This window comes from Rhipicephalus sanguineus, chromosome 10 (genome assembly GCF_013339695.2).
Source record: "Rhipicephalus sanguineus isolate Rsan-2018 chromosome 10, BIME_Rsan_1.4, whole genome shotgun sequence".
In the NCBI taxonomy this organism is placed as follows: domain Eukaryota; kingdom Metazoa; phylum Arthropoda; class Arachnida; order Ixodida; family Ixodidae; genus Rhipicephalus; species Rhipicephalus sanguineus.
In genome coordinates this window covers 3,883,929-3,908,446 of record NC_051185.1, presented here as the reverse complement: position 1 = coordinate 3,908,446, position 24,518 = coordinate 3,883,929, and the positions used below count along the sequence as shown (strand labels likewise).

General features: G+C 44.7%; 1 protein-coding gene across 1 annotated transcript; it reads right to left on the bottom strand.

Moving 5' to 3' along the window:
* Positions 1 to 80: 80 nt before the first annotated feature.
* On the bottom strand, positions 81 to 23,836 carry LOC119406841 (elongin-C). The gene is made up of 3 exons (XM_037673581.2): positions 23,738 to 23,836; positions 20,293 to 20,516; positions 81 to 260 (listed from the first exon to the last, which is right to left on the bottom strand). Exons 2-3 carry the CDS (start codon positions 20,502 to 20,504, stop codon positions 119 to 121), a joined length of 354 nt encoding a protein of 117 aa, XP_037529509.1. The 5' UTR covers positions 20,505 to 20,516; positions 23,738 to 23,836; the 3' UTR covers positions 81 to 118.
* Between the last annotated feature and the right edge of the window lie 682 nt (positions 23,837 to 24,518).

The following is a 24,518-nucleotide window of genomic DNA, read 5'->3' as shown; positions in this document are numbered from 1 at the left end:
TTCACACAAAGCAATCCAGTGATGCCCAAAACATGTGCCATTCTGCTACACAGAAAATGTATCACAGGCAACGCAGCAAGAAACTTTATTTCAAGGGGGGACAATAAAGAAATGGGCGTCAGCAGTCAAGGAAGTTTGCTGCCATGAGCAGCTCGAGGGCAATCTCTGGTGCAATGGGGAACTCTGGGATCTCGGTCGAGCTGTTTGTGTAGCGCACCTTGTACGTGAAGTACTGGCACACCTTCTGTAGCACATGAGATCTGCACACAAGATAAGACTTTTGTTACCAAAAGAGGAAATGCTATAGGACAAAGTTTCACTTTTAAATTCCCCACTCAAATCTCCACATATGAATGCCAGTGCGACGCCAAAAATATCAGTTTCTTTTTGCATATTCTGGCCACATTGGAACAACAAAACTTCCCAAAACTTCGTATCTTAAAGTGCCGACAAAAAATTTGGGAACCTCTGTTTTTTGCTTGTTAATTAGTGGCTCATGCCTCATTAATTGCAACAAAACTCATTTGCCCCAGCGCGAGACAAATTATACGCTCAAATGTAACCACCTGTGGCAGTTTCAATGTCAAAGGCACTTGGCGGCCCTGTTACATGCTCAGCCTCCTCGTGAACAAATACCATCACATGACCGCGACTACCAGTGATGTCACTGCCACCTTCTGCCATGTCATCAGCGCTGCTGTTTCACCTGCTATGTTGAGCACTGTGAGTGCTTGTTTCTTCGATCGTCAAACCATGGCACTTATCTAATGCGGCAATTGGTGAAGGAGGCAGGAGTAGTATAAATGTCAGTTAAAAAAGCTCGAGTCACGGAGCAAATCTTGCCAGTGGCTGCAATATTGTTTTTGTCATCGCCCAACTTGTGGGACTGAAAGACTATTTCAGAACAAACGGACACAGTACACACCATAGTGCAATGCAACATGTGTACATTTATCAGCTGCCTTTACAACGTTGAGCTCGCTAGCCGAATCTAAGAAATAACTGCACTAAGACAAATAACCCAAACATAACACAAATACAGCACAGAGAGAACACGACACACACAATATAGCGCGAATGCGGCGTTGCCGACATTAGACTTGCCACAGGAAGTTCGCGGGAACAAGCTATGGTATCGCATGCTTGGACCTCCCCGTCGCCAAGCGCACCAAACTCTTAAAGAGAGAAAGTGCTCTTCCATGTAACCTCACTCCCCGTCAAGTGGCGCCATCTCTCGCTTGACAGCGAGGCTAACCACACTTAGGGATGGTAAAATCGATGAACGATTAATCGATTAAAGGAGCAGCTTTAATTGATTAATCATAATCGATTTCCGCCTTTCAGTTAATCGAATTAATTGATTAAAACTCTTCAATTAATCGATTATGACAACCCCCCCACCCCCAACACCACTCCTTGGCCGGTGCGCAGGAGGCGAGCGATGCCGAGACACAGAAGTCGAGTGCAGCTGCTCTTTTTCACTACAGCGCACATTTCTATGCTAGTAGAACGAGCCCAAAGCCAGTGGCGACCCTAGCCCATAGAGGCAGAAATGAACTCGCCTTGGTATCTGTCGCCTACGGCGTCTACCCCCAAGTCCTGGCAAAAGGCGGCCTCACCCCGCCGAGGCAGAGATGCACTTGACCGCTTCTCATCGCTCACAGCCTACTGCATTCACCTCCTCTCGCCCCCCCCCCCCCCCTTCTTTTATCGTGTGCTGGTTAACTGTCAGCATAGTACATGTGATGCTTGCTTGCTGTATTGTGTTATTAATACATTTTGGTGTGTATACTGTTTCCTTTGTCATTTCATAATGGCGACCAATCGCAAGAGGAGCGCAGTGTGGACGTTGTTCACAGAAGATTAAAATACGACAGAATGCGATGTGTGATAAAGGCGGTAAGCATTACTCGAAGCCAGCGACAGAAACTCTTTGTAGATCACCTGCTTCTCCCCCACTTTATTAATGTGCCAAAGAGTCATCCTCCAAAGAAAAATGGTCATGAATAAAATTACAATGTTGAAGACCCCATTCCCGAAGGCACGAATCCGCCTCTGCAGATAAGTTATCAGTATCTCGCTACTTAGCCAAGATCCTTTGTGTAACTTATCTTGAAAATCAGGCCGCTCTTCAATTACATAAACAATTTTTATGTTTCAAAATGGTGGACTGTTGTTAATTCGTATTCGTTCAAAAAGCTGCGTCCTCTTCGCAAGACCTCTTCCTTGGCCCCTGTGTTTTCATCGCTATATTGAACGAAAGCACCAAGGCGGTGCGCCAGCGCTCAAGTGAAGTTTTTAGTTTTCTATACGCATTGTATAGTTGCTTAATTTGTTTGTGTTCGTTTTCGGCTCCGCTCTGTTTCATCGTGTTTCATCGCACAAACTCAGCTCTCCTTGACTTTGATAAAATAGCAATTTTCTTCGCCTGCAGTATCTATGGCAACTTTTTTCAGTATTTTATTTAACTCTCAGGTCCGCCATGGTGGATCAGTGGTTACGGCACTCAGCTGTTGACCCGAAGGTCACAGGTTCGAACCCGGCCGCGGCGATCGCATTTCGATGGAGACAGAATGGCAGAGGCCCGTGTACTGTGTGATGTGGTACACGTTAAAGAACCAATTGAACCAATAAAGAACCAACACCAGATGGTCAAAATTTCCGGAGCCCTCCATTTCGGCATCCCTCATAATCATATTGTGGTTTTGGCAGGGTATAAAGTCAGGGGAGGCCCGGGGAGGCCCGGCCCCCCCCTCCATTTCTTAAGGAGGGGTCCGGCCCCCCCCTTCGGCAGTCCGATGGTGGCACTGCGGCACCCATTTGACAAGTTCTGGAGTTGAATTTTTTGGCAGTGGTGCTTTGTACGGGGAAATAATACTCGGCAATTTTCCAAATGATTTAATCGTGAATGTCTGGTTGACGGGGTGTCAGCAAAACAGAAGAAAACAGGTATCGTCGTACTGCTGAATGCAATTCACTGAGACACTGAACACCACAAGCAACGCCTCCTGAAACCACGGGTCACCACCCTGTGCGACAGAGCGTCTTGGCACAGCATGCTGTTTCACGAGGCACCAGAGTGTGAAGCTACCTGCTCGTGAATCAGTAATGGTTCACCTTGGTCTGCGTAGTTTGCCACTCAATTTTCATTCTTTTAGTTGTGCATCACAAGTCTGCTGTAATTGCAAAGACGCATGTATGTTGCCTACTTTATTAGGCAAGTGGTAGTGAAAATAAAATACTATAGCATTGTCTGAATCCAGTGAGACAACTAATGTTACTTACTTTGAGCTCACATATCTTTAAGCCTTTACATCCCGAGTTATTTTTGAAAAATCGTTACCAAAAGTTCATTTAATGCTTGATTGAATTGACATGTTGAATAAATGCCCAAAATACATTCGGAATAATATATGTATTTGAGCGTTCATAAGCATTTGTTCAGCTCTAAAGACAGTTGGCTTCACTGCACTGTGATCATCGCAAACACCCTGTCTTAACGCTTAATATATAACATATATATATATATATACCGTGGAATCGCGTTGATACGATTCTGCATAATATAAGGTTTTCAGCCTAATACGTCTTTGTTTTATTCCCGACCAACATTCCTTGGAAATAATTTTCATGCGTTTAACACAATCACATTTTTGCCCGAAATTGGATAATACGACCACGAAAGTTTATCATGACCGATATATCTAGAAATACTGCGTTTATTCTGCGGTATGCCAGCTCGCACCGCGTTCCAACAACCCACGATCTACACGTTGCAAAGCCGCTGAGGCCACAGCAGCATCGGTTTTGCGGCGAAAAGATAGTTGCTAGGCGATCTTTTCTTCGAGATATATATATATATATATAATTATATAACTGCCGCTTTATGAGGGCCCCCCCTCCAATGAAGGGAGACTTTAAGCCCTGGGTTTTGGGACGTAAAACCCCACATATTATTATTATTTAACTATCAGGTTTTATTTCTTTTTTTTCTTGTAACTGCACTATACAGTGGTCCAAGAAGTGCCACATTGTAATTTGCGTTCTTTATTTCTTGACTGGTTCTTATTGCCGTTATATCTTACTCCTTATCAAATAAAAGATTATTGTTTACCAATGAATGAAAGAGAGAAAATATATGAGAAGGCAGGGAGGGTGTCCTGAGCTAGTACGCCGCGGCCTCCTACAGCTACGCTGGGGAAAACGCAACGGGGGAAAAATAGTGATGAAGTATGATGGTGACAGAAAGAAGTGATCCGTGTCTGTGTGTGTGTGTGTGTGTGTGTGTGTGTGTGTGTGTGTGTGTGTGTGTGTGTGTGTGTGCGCGCGTGTGTGTATATATATTGTAAAGCTAGCTTTCCTGTGATTTTAAAGCTAGCTTTCCTGCAGTTGGTCACTTCCGCAAACAGTGTGTTCAAGCGCAGTTTGCTTGCGCTATGACGCGGAAGATGTAGACTCAGCAGCTCTCTTGACATAAGCACGCATAATAGACAAACCCCAGCACGTGCAACTAGGATCTCGTGTCCACTTGGAGCACGACAGGTGCCGTCATTAGTAGGGCGAATATGCAGCGCAAGGAAGCGCACTCGCGGATTATGAAAATCGTCTAACAGACCCTGGAGAAATGCAGCTTCCAACTATGATTGCACTCCCACGTCAGCCAGCCTATAGAGGCCCCCCGTCTTCTGCTGTTACATGAAAGGAGGACAGTCACGAAATACAATGTGTTCTAATGAGAACTAACAGACAAAAAAGCCAAGGAAAGTACAGGAGATGTTATTTGTAGTAATTATGATGTAAATGTGAAGACAGTAAAGTCAACGAAAAGGTAACTTGCCGCTGGCACGGACCGAACCTGCGACCTTTGAATAACACTTCCGATGCTCTACCAACTGAGCTACAGCCGTGGTCATCCCCCGGTCCACTTTATGGGTGTTAAATATTATGCTTGTCAAGAGGAGAGTGCCTGGTCACGGCACCATACTGTTGAAAACCAGGAAGCGGAGCCGAAGTAGAGAACGTCTTGTTTATTGACGCTTAGTAGAAAAACTAAAAACTGAATGCGGGCGCGCGCTCGGGCCCACGCTCGCTTGTCACTTCTTCATCTTTGCTGCTCTTCCGAAAGAATATTTAACGATGAGGTATGTATGTTTTTCTTTGTGCTTATCAAAGAAAAACGAGCCCTTAAAATTCTCGTTTATATGCTCTAATGTATGATACATTAGACACGCTCACAGTTCGTGCTCCACGGTGGTTTAGTGGTTAGGGTGCTCGACTGCTGAACCGAAGGTCGCGAATCCTGGCTGCGGCGGCCGCTTTTTCGGTGGAAGCGAAAATGCTTGAGGGGCGTGTACTTAGATTTAAGTGCATATTTAAGAACCCCAGGTGGTTGAAGTTTCCGGAGCCCTCCACTACGGCATCTCTCATAATCATATCGTGGTTTTCGGACGTCAAACACCAGATAATAATAATAATAACAATAATAATAATAATAATAATAATAATAATAAAGTGGTCTGTCTGAGGCCAGTATGTTGCTGTGCAATCTCGCATGGGTGACCTCAAAAAAGACATCACGTCAGTCTGCAATTATAGTATTATCAAGGGCTTCCACAATATCTAACATACAAACGGAGAAAAGATGGCATCCCTGCGAGTGCGAGTGCCTTATTTACTTCCTCCTCATCTCTGCTTTGCCTTTCGTGGGATTTTGTCACGCTGCACGTTTCCGGTGCGTCTTTTCGACCAGTGTGGTAGCCGACAACGCCTCCGATTTCGGTGCACTCGAGGACGCAGGCTTCGAGAAAATACGACGTGTGGCTGAATCGTCCATGGATGATGGGCACAAATCCTTCAATCTGTCACATCACCCAAAGACGATGGGCTCCCTGTAACCATTGGGCGAAAGTGCGAATTCTCACGAAGGTGCAAATGCGCACATGTGATCTCTAGCGCGTCTGACAGAAAGATTTTGGTCGAGATCAAACACAAATAATGCCTCTCAAACAATGAGATATCCTTTTTAAAGCACCCATCAAAAATGTAGATTAATCGATTAAAACATCACATCAAAAGCAATTAATCAATGAAAGGCTAAATTGACGACCGAATAACAATTAACTGATTAAAAATTTCAATCGACCATCCCTAACCACGCTAACTACGACTAACCCGCCGAATGTGCGTGTGCCATTAGGCGAAAACGAATTTACAAGGTGTGACAGCTTCGCTTTCGATGTCCCCTAGCGCAATCTTGCCCGCAAAGCTCGGATTCGCCTCGTACATGGGCGCCGTGAGCGTAGTTAGGCCTAGCCATGACATTGAGCAAAAGCTCGGTTGTGATGTGCGTGGCCACGGTGCTTGATGTTTCAAAGTATGTCATGCTCAATCGTGAGTACAAAGAGTTGTCTCCGGATGGCCTTCGTCACGAGGTCCGAAACGCGCGTCTGCGATGTTCATGACGAGTGCAGCGAGATATCGTAATCTGAAGACTGAGCTTCCGCTTGAATCTGCCAAAGTAAAGCGTAATTATATTCTAAATGATCAACTCGTGAACACAGGACGAGTGCGAACGTGTCAGTAAGTAGCGAGATTTTCGACAGCCGTGACCTCGCAACGTGCAAGCAGCAGACGACGCTCTCCCGGAGCGAGCATCGGATTGGCAGAAGCAGCCAATCGGAGGCCTCAAAACGAACGTCAAACATTTGCTTTTTGTACACTTATTTCTGAACGGAGGAGCCAGCTGGAGTGGGTAATTTGAATACGGAAAAATGCTCTTTTTGATGAGCCCAGAATGGCGGCGCCTGGTTGCACCGTCGCATAGCTATAATTTTTTTAAAACCACTACTTTTCTTTTTTCACGATTTCAGCGTTAATTTTCGCCACCTCGGCAGGTGCAGCAAATTTTTTACAGCGCTTCTGCGTAGTTTTCTGTGAAGATATTTTGGAATCAAATAGAAAAAGGGCTACAGAAACTGAAAATGGCTTTCAGAAAATCAATTTTTTTTTGTTATTTTCCGCTGCAAAAAAGCTGCATCCCCCATTAAGAATAAATCTGCTCTTTGACCGCATTTGTGACTCGTAATTCTCTCCCGTTTTAACAGACCCATTCAGTGTTTACATGAAAGTCTGTTGTAACAGTGCTTGGATTTTACATACTCCCTTTACAACAGACCAAAATCCTCTTCACTATGAAGGTCTGTTGTTATGAGGTTATACTGTATATGATTAGGGTTGTTCGTTTTCGGGTAAAACCCGATTTTACCCGATTCTTGCACCCCGAACAAGTTTCAGGAGAATCGGGTTAAACCCGATTTCTCCCCGAATAAACCTCCCTGTAGCGATCTGCACAATCGTGAGTTGCTGCTAACTCGTGTTGATGCTCTTCCCCTTCTCTTCTCACCACTACCTGTCTCCTTTGTCACCCCTTTCTCCTCTCTAATCTTTACATCCCCTCTCTCCTCTGCACGCACATGCGTGAGAGCGTACATGCACCCCCCCCCCCCTAAAAAAATGCTTGCAGAAGAAAGTGGGAAACACGTTTGAGGCCGGCCACGCTTCGAGTACATTGTGAACAAATTTAGGGTGAAAGAAAAGCAAAGAAATCTGCCCCTTTGCCCACTGCAGATTAGTCTCGGGTATGTGCACCTGCTTCCAAGAATTTCACGCGGAAGGGACGGGTGACCAGTCGGTGGGGGAGAGATTGAGCGACGAAGAAGCCAGCCATACCCTCCCCCAGCGTCCAACCCCGCGCGAACGCCCCTCACTCTCTCGCGCGACACGAGACGAGACGCATATCGCCATCCTCACTTAGCATTACCAGGCGCGTCTTGTGAGCGCAAAGCCACCGTCGCGGACATAAGGCGGCACCGGAAACTTCAGCGTGGAGATGGGAAGAAAACGAAAGACACTGGATGACTGGTGTAAAGAACATGAAGATCTCCAGATCGCAACGAAAGACAGTGAAGGCACCCGCACTTTAGTGTGCAAATATTGCAACACCGAGATGGTCACCGATCCAGCGAAGAAGCCCTACGACCGAATTCGTGAGCATCTAATGTCATCTCGTCATAAGAAGTTCAAGACGGCTTCCAAGGAAGCTGAGACTGCGGGAACGTCTCAGCAGACGCTTTTTGATATGTCCTGTAGACAGCGTGCGAAAGAAACTGAAGCGGACGGCGTTATCCATGACTTTGTTCGTGCCCTAGCGTACAGCGGAATAAGCATGCACCAGGCGGACGGACCGCTGGGAGACTTCGCACGCAAATACTGCAAGGCCGCGAAGACCATGCCAACAGGACAAAGACTTCGGCTGAAATACCTGAAAGAAGCTTTTGACAAGGACATGGAGAAAATCCGCGATGATATGCGAGATGTGAAAGTGAGCGTCATCGTCGATGAATCCCCAGACATCACTGGTGTGCCTACCATCAACACTCTCCTGTGCTACTATAGCCAGAAAAACGTGAAGAAGCACGTTGTTCTGGTCGACGTCGACAGGGTAAATGCATCGAACAGTTACACGGTGGCCAGCGCAGTTAGCAAGGCACTCCTGACGGTTGGCAAGACGTGGAAAGACGTTGTGGCAGTAGCCACAGACTCAGCGGAGTACATGCGAAAGATGGTTCGAGAAATCTGTCAGGCTGAAGGGATCCAAATCTTGCATGTGAAAGATATAGCACACCTTATTCATGTGAGTGTTGACCATGCCATTTCTTTACCATGCATGTCTGATGTTCGATCCGTAGTGATCAAGTTTGGAGCGTTATTTAAGCACGCTAACAAGCTTTACCAAAAGTACACTGAAATTTGTTCTTCTAATGGCCTCTTTGGACCTGACATTAAGAAGCCACCTTCTGTTGTCCCGAATCGATGGCAAAGCTTCTACAAGGCACTTGTGGTAGTCGTAGAAATGTGGAGCTCGTTAACAGAACTTGCTGAAAGCTCGCATGATAGCAGCAAAGCGGAAGCTATTCGAGGGATACTTTCTGAAAAAGAAGTTGTTTATGCGAAGGCAATCTTGATGAGAGATGCACTCGGCCCACTTTTGGAAGCCCAGAAAACGCTTGAAAGTGGGAAGCTTTTGATGCCCAGCTTTGATCACCTGGTAAACGTGAAGCTGCAGCAGATTGTCGGGGAGCTTTCGGCGATGATCGGTAAAAGCGATCAGGCCAAAGCTGTTTTGTCTATGTTACCCAAGCGCAGCGCTAATTTAGTAAAAACATGTTCTGAAGAGTTCTGCACGAAACTCGCCACAAAATGGCGCTGCACTCTTGGACGGAACGTCTCAGAAAAAGAGGAAAACCAGCTAACTTTGTGGAAGTTGGGAGCCGTCCTTGATCCGTTTCAGAAGCGTCTGCTGGGGCAGTCATTTGAGGACCTCTGTTCATGTCCGTAACCGACAATGTAGATTCCCTTAATGACGAGTTCAACCAGTATTTGCTGGAAGCGAGCCCCACAAACCCAGCTGTCGAACTAATCGAGTATTGGCATGACTCTACTTCTCGCTACCCAAGGCTTGCAAAAGCTGCACTGACATTGTTGTGCCTAGCTAATGGTAGCTGTGATGTGGAGAGAACTTTCTCCCAGCTGAGATCATATGTTCAACGACCGGACAGATGCAGATGATAATGTATGTCAACAAGGACGTGTAAAAAATCGATGACCACATTTTCGAGAATAAAATGTATAATTTCTAAGAGTCAATGTTTACTGATTCATTCATTTTCAAACACCACTGATTCATTTTCAAACAAACACAAAATTTCGGGTAGTATACTGTATTTGCTATAATACTCTGGTGTCTGTCCCAATTACCAGCTTGAAACACCAAATTTAACGTGTTATACTTAAAAAGCCCGTGATACGTTTTGATAAGCTCAGTGTAAGTTCTGATAAGTACAACCGTATATTTAACCCGAAAAAACCCGAAGTAAGGAATGGTTTCGCAAAAAAACCGATTTTTCCCCGAATATCAGTTTGAAAAATACCGCCCGATTTTTACCCCCCGAATTTGAAAAAATATAAAACCCGAAAACGAACAACCCTATATATGATGTGTCCTCAGGGGAAAAAATTCGGCAGATCCCACGTACCATGGGAGTCGATGTTATGCGAAGCACGTGGCGGGAAGGTGACTGCGGCGTAGCTTTTTTTTACTGAGCGACACGTTACAAAACGACGCTAAAGATATGTATAAATTTTATGCGCACACATATTTATTGAAGAGCTGCATATGTGTTATATAACCAGTTGCTTACGGTTGGGCAAAGCTGCCAATCGCAACGTGGTTATTACCAACTCCAGAAGCGGTAAGCTGATATGTAGTGCTAATACGTGTCCCGAGAGCGCACGCACGTTTCACGAACCCGTGTACATGTGTGGAAGAAGTTCTTGACAGTTCTTGAACAAGGGCATCATCACCGTGATCAGTGAGCACCAGCAGCAGTTCATGACTTGTTATAGGATCTGGTCGTGATCGTGGTGACAAGGGGCTTATGTGTTGTGACGTATGTGGTGTAGTAGAGCTGTTGGAATTCGTGGATGCCTTAGTCATTTCGTCGACAAATTGTCTGTCGACAGAGCCGGCGACATGTCAGAACCTGAAGCCACCCTTTCCATTGGTGAGGTATAGGCCGGTGAGGCTGGTAGGCCTGGATAGTGCTACGTAGACCAACATCAGTGGATGGTGTTTGTCGTATTCGTAGACTACCTGGGCGTATGTGGCCTACGTAGCCTAGTCTGCAAAGCGGCTCTCAATCAATCTGGCATTATCCTCGGTCAGCATGAGGCCATCGCCCAGCCTCGTAATAATTGAAGAGGACACTGCATCGTTCTGGTGGACGAAGTGCACTTTACAGTGCGGTGATGTGGATATCATATGTAACTTTCGTTAATGTATTCCTCCAGGGTCGAGCAATGCTTCCATATAGCTTGCTGAATCATAGGAATACAAACATAATGTTTATTAGACTGCTATAAAAGAGGAGTCAACACTGGAACTACAGACGTTAATCTGATATGACGCCTGTATCGTAGGAGTACACATCGTAGGAGTATCATGTAGTATTTATTGCTTTCTTGTAAAATTAGATAGCCAGCACCACAACCACAATTGACGTGACACCGATATTACGCCTGTGTAGGCTGTTTTTCCAAGCCACTTTATAGACCTGGCATGGCTCAGTGGCAGAATACCATATTTACCCGAATCTAGGCCGGCCCCGATTCTAAGCCGACCCCAGAAATTCGCAAGGCCAGAAAAAAGAAAAGCTTAATCATTGTACTCGAATCTAAGCCGACCCCCCCACATTCGCACATCGTTTTTTCGAAAAAAAAAAAAACATCGGCTTAGATTCGAATAAATATGGTACCTGATTGCAAAGAATGCTTGGGTTCAATTCCTGCTGGGATCCTAATTTTCATTCTTTCCATTCGTTGAGTCAACGCTGCCGATGTTGGTTTTCCTTAGCGCTCTAGAATTTAAGTTACCAATGTCTGTTCTCGCCGTTCCTGGGTAGATATAAACTGTCAATCACCTGTGGCCCATACCCGTACTCCGCGGACCGCGGTAAACAGGTATGTGCCACACGTGGCTAGTGGAAAGGGTTCGACGACATATGCGACAGGATTTTAACGTTATTCATGTCATGACCCGGCAATCATATTCGTCAAATCCTCTTACCCTCCCATGCAAATTTTCGTCTACACCAAGTTACGGAGGCGATCATGAGAGCACCCAGACGTAGGCGGCTAGATAGATAGATAGATAGATAGATAGATAGATACACAGATAGAAACGCTCAAAGTGCTAGAGGTTCGCTAAGAAATGTTTTGCATTTAAAAAAAAAAAAGAAAGAGGGGAAGAAAAAGGAACACATGGGTATGACGTTATGGCAAGTTTGTGCAGGAACTTAACGTGGTGTCGCTACCTGCATTTTTATTCTGTGCATTTTCTTGCTTACCAAACGTCTTCTCGGTATTTGTGAAAGTGTTATTTACTAATGCGAGAAAAATTGTCGCTCTAGGCTGTCTTTAATAACCACAGTACAAAAGCCACGAGAGACGGCCTAAGTGGGAAGGTGCCGAGTAGAATCTCTTAAAGGAGTACTGACACGATTTTGAAGTGCAGCAAAATGGACGTTTTTGGTTTCCTTGGCATGTAGTGTTAACACTCTCCCCACACCGCATGCGGGAAACACGTATAAATATTTAAGTTTGATTTTAAAGTTTTCATCTCCCAGCATTTGCAAGGCAGCTTCACCGCATGGAGAGCCCTATGACGTTTCAAGTCAGCTCACTTGGTTTGCAAAATCTGGGTTCTGCATGCAGCCTAAATCACAGAAATCGCTGTCGGAGGCACTGGACGACAGTTCACTCATCATGAACCACGTTCGACTGACAGCAAAGGACAGCAGGTGCATATTTCGTGGGTTGCAGTCTGCCCGTGACGTCACGGGCAGACTTGACACGTCACTATGAAGCCGCCCTCTCGAAACCGAAACCGAAACTGCTGGTTGAAGGAAGCGGTATTAAAAATATATGCAATGCATCCCCAGGCACCACGACACTCTTTTTAGGGTTCTCGACACCCGTGCTTTCATTTAGAGCAACAACCCGAAAAATTTTAAAATTCATGTCAGTACTCCTTTAACTTGCATCTTCACAATTATATTCCACTTATTACAAATAACATCTCCTATACTTTCCTTGGCATTATTGTCTGTTAGTTCTCGTTAATATTGTGTCTAACAAAGAAAAACGAGCCGTTAAAAGACATCTTCTTTCCTTCATTCATAGCAAGGGTCTCGTTCTGGCAGACTTGATGCCTTCAGGTAGTATGCAAGGGATTATTGGTCAGCTGCCAGCTCGTAAAAAGATCACGTGCTACGTGACGCCAAAAAGGCTGAAAAAGAGTGTTCCACACTCGCCGCCATGGCTGCGATCGGCACTGACTAACACTCCTATGTTTAGATGCACATATATACACTAAAAAGTGCACGGGGGGATGACCGCCGCCGTAGCTCAGTGGTAGAGCATCGGACGCGTTATTCGAAGGTCGCAGGTTCGGTCCCTGCCGGCAGCAAGTTATCTTTTCGTCCACTTTACTTTCTTCACAATTATATTCCACTTATTACAAATAACATCTCCTATACTTTCCTTGGCATTATTGTCTGTTAGTTCTCGTTAATATTGTGTTTAACTTGCATCTGTATTCTAAGCACACGAGCATCCAGTCCTGATCATGATGCAGCCTCGGTGGCTAGGGATCGAAGATGCAACTTAGTTCTTAAAGGGGTCATGAACCACTCCTCGGGCTTGGCGTGAAAAACACCCTGGAATGATTCGGACCCTTCCCAGAAATATATAGCCGAAAGAATTTTTCGAAAAGCTAACGAAGGACCAGAGATATAGCAATCGCAATATTTACCCTCTCAACTCCCTCTCAACTCTCTTCATTCTGGAGGAGAGAGGGAGCGCCGTTCGAGGAGCCCCGCCCACTGCCTTACGTCATCCTTACGTCACCTCGCTTCAATGTTGTGTGGTTTCCTTTCCGCGTAACTTGGCGGTGTTGACGGCTGCTGCTGGAAACTAATAGTACCGGTCGGATGCTTCTCGCGGCGCGGCTTGGTCTATCGCATCTGGGTTGTAAGCGCTGACGCGATCTATTTGCATTGATACTGTCGTTACTTCGCTTATGTCGCATTGATATTGATACTTCGCATTGGTACTGTCGTTACTTCGCTTCGTGACTTCGCTTATGTCATTTTTCCATCAAATCAAAATTAAACTGAAAGGAAAAGCCGGCAAGCCCTCGATGCAAACGATTAGCATGGCATGTAGATAACGAACTGGCCAAGGCGGCCTGCCTCATCGCACAGAATAAAATCCCGTGCGGAGAAAACGCGACGCGAAAGCAAGAAAAAAAAAAAAAAGCGCGATGCTTTTAAGCGGCCGCTGTGAACGGGAGGCAACGAGATACAATGCCCTTTGACCTTCGGGCGGCTGCAGCCCGCCTGCCGTGGGCGAGAGCGAGGAAATCAGACAATCAGACGCGTCGGAATACAAGCGAGGTTTGAAAAAGCGTCGCGACATATGCACACGCGAAGGGGGAAAAAAAAGCAAAAAAGAAAGAAATGCGAGAAGAGTAGGCTGGCCCCAGCAGCATGCAGGATGCCCAAGCAAAGCCGTCATGGGATTACCTTGGCCTTTTGAACGCTGCTTCTGAACTGCCCAGCTGTGTCGGCCGTGTGTGCGCGTTTTCTGCCTGCTCTTTGCCGCTGGACGTGAAATGCGTGGTTTGACGACAGCGCAATATGCCTTACTGCGGGTGGGATATGGTGTGACACTGTCCCGGCGACTCAAGCGAGCCTGCCGCTGTATTACCAAGCAGATGATGGGCACGCTGCGTTCGGGGTACCATCGGGAACACAATGGTAAGTAATACTAATGTTTCTTCTGTCCGTGTGTCCTTATCGTCGCTCCGGCAGCTGAAGGTATCCTCCTGTACATTGCGTCGAGTGAAAAGTGCAATGAAAAATCGAAAAAGAAAGAAAGAACCGCCATTAAGCTCACATAGCGGCGATGTGTCATGCGTGTTTAGAAACTCCTGTGAATATAGCACATGCTTCGCACAGCCAGCTAATCGATGCGCGAGTGCGCTGTGAAAAAAGATGTTTGTACAACATAATTTCCTTCCTTGCGATAAAGCATAAATGAAGCAGAGTGCTTTCAAGGAGTATACAGTGAAACCTCGGTGATACGAATGTCACGGGACCACCAAAAACATTCGTATCACCAGAAAGCATGAAAAATTAGCATGCGACAAAAGAAAGCTGGCGTGCATTTTCATTTATTGTTTGTCAGGGCTGCAGCAACGTCGGGAAGAATCCTGAATGATTATCAGTTAAGTTTTTAGATGTCGGCAATCATACGAGCACTTGTAAATATACGGCCCCTACGCGCAAATTTAATTAATGAACCAGGTGCCCGCGACACTCGGAGGCCGTGGCCTGTCTCTGAAGGTTTATTCTGACCGTAGGTGTTTTTCTTACACCATGATTCTGAGAATTTCGCGGTGAGGGGCGCATGTCCACGCTTGCGTACCCGCGCTCGCACGTGTTTGGCGCGTCTTCCGCGACAGCGCGGACAGCACCTCTTCGAACCTGGGTGGTAGTGGAGGTTCGTATGAAGCGTCGCTGCGTGAAACTCAGTTCGAAACAACCGTACTCTATTACATTGACGCCAATGGGCCTTGGCCAGGACCAACGAAAAATTCGTATCACCCCGAAATTCGTATGAGCTGTGATCGCATCACCGAGGTTTCACTGTACACAAAGCAAAAAAAGAAGCTGGTATTATCTCGTTGTCATGTGAGGAAATGTGCATTGAGGCCAAATTTGTTTTCTGTTTATGCTGTTTTCATGCTTGATTTGCCTGTTTTGATCCTCTGTCTCGATGCCAATTTGTGCGCGTTGACATGTGGCATAATCGTCAGATAATTATGACTATATGATGTGACAGACATCCGCTAAGCGACAGTGTGTGTTGTTGTGAAGAACATGCATTTTATGGTATTGTCACTTCATTAGTCAAATATCAGCACTGGAACTTGCCAGGATTACATATGCATATTTATAGCCTTTAGGAGATGTATTAGTTATGCAAGGCTATTTTAATCACATTGATATAAGCCAGTTGAACATGTTGAACCACCTTGTTTCTTCCCTCTCGTTATTTTGTTTTGAATTATGTTTACATAGTGTTTATTATCTGTACACAGTATTCTCACTGTTGACACAATTTCTGACAAGGTAAAAACGCTGGCATTGTGTCCAGGGCTTCTTTTGTCATCATTACAAGTATGCTGTCAATTTTTGCCATGAATCAATACCAAAGTTGCCCAATATTCAGTCCTAAACAGAGCAGCTGTGGTTGATCAAGAAGCTAGTGTCCAACATGTTTAAATACGAAGTGAACCTCACTAACATTCACACCCCTTTGCACTATAATGATAACTTGACTGACATCGAAATCAACCCGAATGGTGGTACACAGGACAAGAGTAACACTTCTCGTGTTGTTTCGCATTTCTTTACCTTCGTGTATTTTTCGCCCAGTGTACTTGAAAAGTCGACAAGGAACTACTTAGCAGCCTCACAATTTTGCATTTGTTTCACGTTTTGTTAAAAGGTCTGCAATAAGTATAATGAAGTGTAAGTCCTTGGTGAGAAATTCATTTTAATGAACACAGAAAGCTTAATGAACTTCTTTTTTATATCATTTTCAGGAAGACATTTCTGGCAAAGCAGCAAGAGTTGCTCACCCACTGCTTGTGTACGGGACAGCGTACTGTGGGAACACTCCACTGTGCCTCACTGTACACTATCTCGAACATTTCTTACATCTTACAGCATTTGGGCAAAAACTGGGATTGATGCAGAGTGTTATGCATGATACTGCATGCAACCTTTCCTGTAGCATGTGCATTTGAAAATTTCGCATTGTTCAAAATGGCACTTAGTGGAACCGGCTTTATTCAGCAAACTTTATCCTAAAATGGACAGTTGGGCGAGTTGATGTGTATTCATAGTTAAAGTACGGAAAAAAATCCCACAGCACAGAGAAATGAGAATGAAAGGCACAGGATGATGCGCTACTAGCAACTGAAGTTTAATGCCAACTGCAGAAAGATATACACACACAGAATGAAAAACTACAAAATTAAAAAATAACGCGGTCGCAGAAAGAGAAAAACATGTCTAAAAAAGCCAAGCACGTGTTAAACTTCAGTTGCTAGTACTGAGTCGTCCTGTCCCCTTCATTTCTACGTGTGTTGTGGTTTTGTTTTCCCGCTTTCTTTTACTATGAACTTAAGTCCCGACTTCTTTACAGTCTCTATAAGTGTGTGGTGAAATTTTATTCAATCTCATGGCATATCAAGTCCTAGGATCCAATGTGCCAAGCCATCAGCCACTATTTATAGGAAATTTTTAATTTCGGGCACATTATTGCCTAATTTCAAGTTCATCTTGAAGCCATAATCCTGGGCTTAATTTTTGATGTGGTAATTATGCATAAGCCACGAAGTGAGGAATTAAATATGAAGAACTTTAAGTTGCAGATGGCACTAGCTGGCATGGCTATATTATAAACATAGATGTACTAATTATGCATAATAGAAGTATTGGTACATTGTAGTCATGTGATAATGCCGACAAGTTCCCAAGCATAATTCCAGAAATTTACGTTAGTTTTCAGATATCTGTGAGCAAATATGTGCATCAGTATATGAAGGCCGCATTGTCATTTTGTAGGCATTGCTGAATGCTTTTATAAATTGTGGTAAGTGGATCTACAATAAATTTTAGACTTTTCTGCAGGAAACTCAACTGTATGATCATGTGCGACATGTTTTGATGCCATAGTGCAAACTAATGCAATAAAAATACTAGAACATGCCCATCTGCATGGTTGCATATTTCTCAAAAGTAAGGCTAGCCTTATTGTACTAATTTAGTTGCCTTCATGTGTAGGTTGACACCAAGTTCCTTGTGCATCCCATTTCTTTGGATTGTGCTTAGATACTGGCACTGTGAAGTGCACATGTCAGTAGGCATTATGAGGAGGTTTCACACACTACTTTCATGTTGCTTTACTGCTGTGAATTATATATAGTGCTTGGGCTGTACTGTATATGTTGTTCTATGTGTTCAGTATTGGGTGCAGGTTCTGAGCAACAAAGACGGAAATATACATATGCTTGCACTGACGTGAGAACTGCTACTGTTTTGATGCCAATAAAATAGTGCAAACACTGTTTCTTGCATCAGTTGAGGTATGGCTATTGGTCGTGCATGCAAATGGAAGAAATTAACTTCTGCATGTAAATACAAATTGGTGAAACACTGCTCGCTCAATGTAACGGATTGTGTTTTATTACCAAACAAATAGAACAGATGATTTACACATTAGAACACATTGTGGAAGAGAAATAGGTGACAGGCAGTTAGGCAACAAGTCATCCACTGTGTTCGAACGTAGGTTGGGTGATATTTCATTAATCGTAGCATAAATGAAGGTGCCTGTTGTATAAGTAAACTTCAACTTAATGTGCAGGTGGACTTCAACTTAATGTGCAGGGAGTGCATATATGACCGAGCTTTTCCGGTTTTGTACCTATCTGCTATAGTCCTCGTGTTTCTATGTTATGTATGTAACATTCTGAATTGTGAACAAGCCAACCTGTCTACTGCTGTGAATATAGTATACTAGCAATTCAATTTTTTTAATTCGTTCTGCGTCATCTGTGCATGGGGAATGCCAAGTACACATGGACGTTCACAAGGGTGAAGTTTAAGTGCATTAACTTTTTTATTTGGCGGGAGACATGTCACTGGTAAATTTGTGGATGTTGTGCTTGACCAACGTTACTAGATTAGCTTGACATCGGGGGCACGCTTTTGGCATTCGCTTTAGCGCGGTGGTGTGATGCTTAACAATAACGGTTAATTAGTAAGATAGTAGGTAGTCTACGAGTATGAAAGCAACTAAATACAAAATATCAGTTATAGAGAACCACTGTATGCCACACTAAAGCGCGAATTGCAAATAAGTACTCATTGTGGAAATATATTATCGTTCAGCTGCTCACAAGGCGCTGTTGCCCCTGCGTGCAGCTCGCGACAGTAGGCGCGCTTTAAATGCACCTATATAGGCGCGTTACAATATCCTTGTAACTGTGGCGACTTCGTGTGTCACTTTTATATGCTATGGGAGCGGCAGCCGCGAGCACACCAATGGCTAGAAGAGAACGATGGACACGGACACGCTCGCGGCTCGCGCTCAGTGGCCATTGACAGTGAGTCGTGGCCGAGTCTTGGAATGATAAAGACGTGTTGCTGAGTGCACGGGGAGATCGAGCGGCCGTGTTCAACGTCTCGTCCTCGTCTCTCAGGGGTTCTGCGCTACGGCTGGCCCAGACCCCTACAATGCAAATACAGGCGGTCTCAGAACAGCTCAGAACACGCTGCTGCCACTGGACGTGTGCAGCTCACAGCAGAAATTACTAAAATTGCCCCACAGCATACGCCCATGAAATGCAGATACGTTCGGCCAACTGAAGATACCTTTGTCACGCTGGTATCCACGAATTTCAGGCGAGCGAAGCATTGTTGATATATGGAGAAGCACTCAAGAGGGCACACGTTTATCATTTTTATAACAGCACGACACCACGAACCGAAGAATTCGGAGCCGAAGGTGTTCACTTCTGCCTGCATGACACTCCACAAATTATGTAGCTTAAACACAGGCCGATGGTTGTTCTTTGAAGACGATGGAAGCAAAAGTACTCTGTGAGTTGGCAGTGGAACTCAGGTTGTATTATTTCGACCTTACCGCTGAATCCATCTTCGGGATATCTTCGACGTGAAGTGTATTATCCAAAGGTCAAAGGATCGTGTGCATTCTCTGTCAACAGAATAATAGTGTTAAAACCCTCAGCTATAATCCAACCCTCATGGTTCACGAGGGGCCGCTCTCCGGTCTGTTAATTAAGAACTTGCTTGCAACTCGATCTGTGCACGCACTGATCAAGTCAGCACGAGATCCAAGTCATTAGCACTCAACGCCACACAAAAGTTTTGTAAGGTTTGAGGCCAGTTATGACGTACAAGACTAATCGAAACAAGCGAGGCACAAGAAACTGCGATACCGAAAAGTCGTGCAGCCAAATTTAAGTTACGCTCGAACGTGCGCGGGCGCACCGAGTTCAGCAGACGACAGTTGGCTTCTACCGGAAGTGAGTCATCTTTTCGAAAACTCGGAACGAAGTTCTTCCATATTTCAGCCTGTTTATTTAACTACAACTATTATACACAGTGTCAATGGGAACAAGCGGATCTGATCCAAGCACCGCCCTTTATTTATGTCGGGTATTGGCCAATAAGCATGCTATGTCTCTTGCGACGTCAACCTGCAGACGCCCCGACGAGAGTGAGAACCGGCCTCTGTTTGAAAAGAGGGTGCCTGGGGAAACGGCAACTTCGCGCTCCGCTTGTGGCCTTTACGCGGCGCGCACGACTGTAATATTTTGCAGGGCAGTTCATATCCGTGTCAGCTTTCTGCAGGATGTGTTTTTTCAACCAGCCCAAGGGGTGCTTCATGACCCCTTTAACCGCTGAAATTCATAGCCTGTTAGCCCCTACAAACAAGTATCCAATGAATAATGAGCCCCTCTTGAAAGCAACTGGGTGAAAGAAAAATTCCTGTTCTACTGAAGGCAGCACTCACGGTATCTCTCGGAAGTTGACCTCGTTGGTCTCGTTCTCAGCAAACTGGCCTGGGCCCGACAGCATAGCCTTGATGGTGCCCGAAGTGAGCGCGTGCATACGCTTGATGATGAATTCGTGGCCATCAGATGAGATGAGCTTGACGTACATAGCATCGGGCCCCTCGCAGCCACCGTAGACCGTGCCCTCTTCCATGGGCTTGTCTTCAGACATGATGGTGACACCCTGTGTACCATGAATGGACACATCACATTATAAAAAACATATGTTACGTACATAGTTCTTGCACGTCACTGTCCTTCCTCTCAATGGCTGCTAAAGGTGTAATGACACAAAAATATTGCATCTTGTTTTTTCCTAGTAGCTAGTGACCCTCTTTATCATGGCTGAAAAGCTCACCGCAATTAATTATTTGAAGATGTTTGTACAGAGCTCAGTCAGAGTTTGGATTTCAGAGAGCGCTGTGCACGATTAAAGCCTCTAAACATGGAACTAGTTTTCCTCATAGCCACATGAGCACTGTTGAGTATTCTGGACATTAAGACGCCCTTTGTGACGCTATGTACACAATTGTGTACACTACTTGTTTTTGCTATTTGTGTCAACTAGGGGCTAAGAAAGCACAAAATATGTTGAGCTTTGGATGAATTGAACCTCCTGCATAATAAATTTGCCTTCATTTAACTTCATTTTGCAGTGTACTGTTGCATATGATCACTTTGCCGAAGGCACTACCATATTTGACGAGTAGTTCAATGTGCCGCTAGCCGTGACCCACGTCAAAAGCATAATTTTTCTTTGCTCAGCATGGACATAACCAAAAATGAATTTGCACTATATTTCTAGCCTGACATTTCATTCTATTTATGCAAAAACGGAGCATGAATGAATTCAGAATAAATAGATATTTAATTCCAAAGTAATTAGGAATGATTACTATAACACACGTAAATGAATGTGCTATGAAATTATTTTTGTTGCACATAATATCAAGTGCCTTGAAATAAAATTGTATCGATTTGATGCATTTACAGACAGTTCTTCATAGGTTGCATTTGAAAGGGTTAATACAGATTCATCAAATTTCTGCACATACACTTTACAACCAACAAATACAGTTATGACCAGGGGTTAGTGTTTTCTGTTAGAACCAAATAAGAACCCAATAAAGGTATTTTTTGATGCTCCCAAATGCGTTATTCAATGTTGTAGGTTTGGTCCCTACGGTACCTGCAGAAAGTTTGATTAATAGTTAAAAACTACAAATAATGTCCCCTATGCTTTCCTTGGCTTCATTGTGCATTGGCTTAATTATGTTGTGTCGAACAAAGAAATGAGCCCTTGATACATTCGCTCTTAAGCTAATACTGCACTGATTTACATGTTCTACTTGACTACTTATTGGTTTAAACCACTGCCAGCAATTATCCCACAGTACTTTCATTATCTTGTTTTGACAAGAACACCGATGCAACTGACAATATTTGCAAAGGTATTGTAGTTTTACAAAATGCAACAAGATGCAGCTAACAGCTCTGCTACAGCCGTCAATGACTCCAGTAATGCTTAAATGATAGGAAGTCTATGGACAAATTAAAACACTCTACTATACTGCTGGTATGAACCTTGTAAACAGGCTTGCAAGCTTTAATCACGCCAATGACAGGTTTATTTTGTGTGCACAGTTAGTCCAGCTTGACTCCCTTCTGAACTAGTGGGAAAGCTACGACTCTGGCTACATCACTTCGCCACGTTCACTCGCCTGGTCCAATAAGCAGAAAAGAGCGTGAAAACCTGAGCAAATGGATGTGTGCACTGTTTTGCCACGCACCCTTATTGATTTGATTGGGTTTCACCCACAAAAACTGCTAGCATCGCTCGGCACAGGCTGTGCAGCAATGTTGTGGAGGCTTCGTGATTGTTTCAGATTGTTCCATTAAGATTACGCGCAAGACGTGACTACTCAAGTTTATTCGAGAGCTTAAGCGAGCACCAGCGATAACGCGCTGAAAGGTTCGATCACTGACGCATAAAAGAAGACGCGCTCCGCCGATGATGAGATTACCGGACACATGTGCTTGCCACTTCAGCTGCGTTTTGAGCGCGACTCCTTTACTGGGTACAAGTTGCCCAATAAAGCTGTGTTTACCGGCCACTCTTTACTGGCTGCATTTTGCATTCTTCAGAGTCACAACCACGTGACAGTATCGAGTAGTTATTACTTGACTTTGCTTCAAATGTACTGTTGCTGCGTGCATTCAGTATCTCCCTCATCAACACTAGTGTGTGCATATTTGTTCACACCTGTTCCAGTTTGATGAATAAATGTGCCATTTTTTCATTTCTGTCATTTTAACAGCAATGCTAGAAACTGAATGCACCGAACCTATTTACGGCCACTTTTCAAGGACTTCCCATAAATAGTGGAAACAGGTCTAGGATGTGTGTTAAGTTTGTTTGCGAACTTAGCTCGAAGCGGCGAATGAATTGTGCATACTTTTGTCGCAAAGAAGTCTCACAATAAAGTTCGAAATTGACACTGTCCGCTGCTATCCGGTATCTATTCATTCTGCGACACTGTGCTAGCCACACACAGCACCAGACATTCGGCAATTTTCGAATAGCGTACGTGTACTAGGGTTTGCGTTCCTTCGGTACGTAGGCTATTTTAGAAAAAAAAAATAAATAAACCATGCGTACCCAAGAGGTTAGCGTGTGCAAGTGACAACAAACGCAAAGCTTCGTGTACCTGATTCCAAAGCTGCCGTTAAGCAGAGGCCAGAAAGGAGGGTACGAGAGACCCGACCAGCCAATTCGTCTGTGCAACACTGTCTATCAGAGGGTTGAAAATTTTATATAGCTCTCCCCCCTTCCGCCGATGACGACACAACGCGAGATGTCCCAAAAACAGCGCAACTGTGCGACGACTTTAGGTGCGTTAAAAAACCGCGCGTCACGACACCATGAGGAGTGTCACCGTAGAAAGCAATCTATGCTTACAGTCAAGTCACCCACGCATAACGCTACATGTTATATTTACCCATTAACAGCGCGAAAACACTAGGTTGTTTACCCCGACAAGACGCACATCAGGCAAATGCGCTGTTAAGTGGCAGCTGCCTCGCCGTGGAAACAGCACAGCAGTTGGGACTTTTACGGAGAACTTAACCGCAATAAGGAACAACAGCATATTTTCAAATCTTGTAATTCATGTACTACGGATAGCGGCACTCCGTGCAGCGAAACAAAATCGATCGCCGAACCCGACAGCTTCGCTCCAGCTAGACCTATGGCACGGCCATCAGCGTTACTAGAAAGGCGTAACAGAAAAAGTGCATATTGAAAGCTCCATTGATGTTTAGCGATGCCACCAGCCGTGAAGAAACCGTCATCCCAGCAACAAAATTTACTTTACGACGAAGAAAATGCGCAACACGGCTACTTACGCAGACAGCAGTCGTCTAAGGTGCCAGGCTAGGGTGGCTAGAACGGGGAGGTGGGGGAGGTGTGCTGAGCGCAGCGTGTTTCCCTTGCCAGAGAGGGTCCCTCTGCGCGCCGATGCCGCCAGGGGCGCTGCTGCAAGGGGCGGAAAAAGAACTAGGAGGCTCACCAGTAAATATACGGCTGGCAGTGCGGGCGATATGGCAACAAGGAGCATTAAGCGGAAGGTCAGAGAGGCGGAGAGGACTTATTGGATGACAGCGATGGAAAAGAAGCCGGCTCTGAGTAACTACCGAAAAGGAAAAAACGAAATAAGGAGGGAAAGGTTTTATGATAATTCAAGGGGAAGCGCTTTACTGTTTGAAGCAAGGTCGGGCTGCCTTAGAACGCGTAGTTATAAAGCGAGATTTAGTAACGAAGAAGAACAATGTACATGCTGCGGGGGAACTAAGGAAACGATGGAACATGTACTGATTGAATGTGGCGATATTCACCCAGGTATACGTGTGGGCACGAGTCTACATGAAGCCTTGGGTTTTAGGGACAACAATGGAAAGCTGAACACGTCCGCGATAGAAATAAGTAAGAGACGGTTAGAGTATTGGTGGCAGAAAAGTAGAGATAAAGAACAAAAATAAATAATGGGGGGAAAATAAGGTCATTCTGCCTTAAGAGGCAGAGAGATGGACCGTGAATTTATATTTTTTGGTATAATAACATAGATTTAATCAATGTAGATAAGGTATTAGGCCAACATGAAACAAGGAAGCTTTTTTTTTTTTTTTT

What these genes read in the sequence shown, in the direction of transcription:
- LOC119406841 (XM_037673581.2), bottom strand. Translation starts at nt 20,504, where the DNA reads ATGTCTGAAGACAAGCCCATGGAAGAGGGCACGGTCTACGGTGGCTGC. An exon ending in GTCAACTTCCGAGAGATACC is followed by an intron (nt 261 to 20,292) that starts GTGAGTGCTGCC and finishes TCTTGTGTGCAG; the next exon opens with ATCTCATGTGCTACAGAAGG.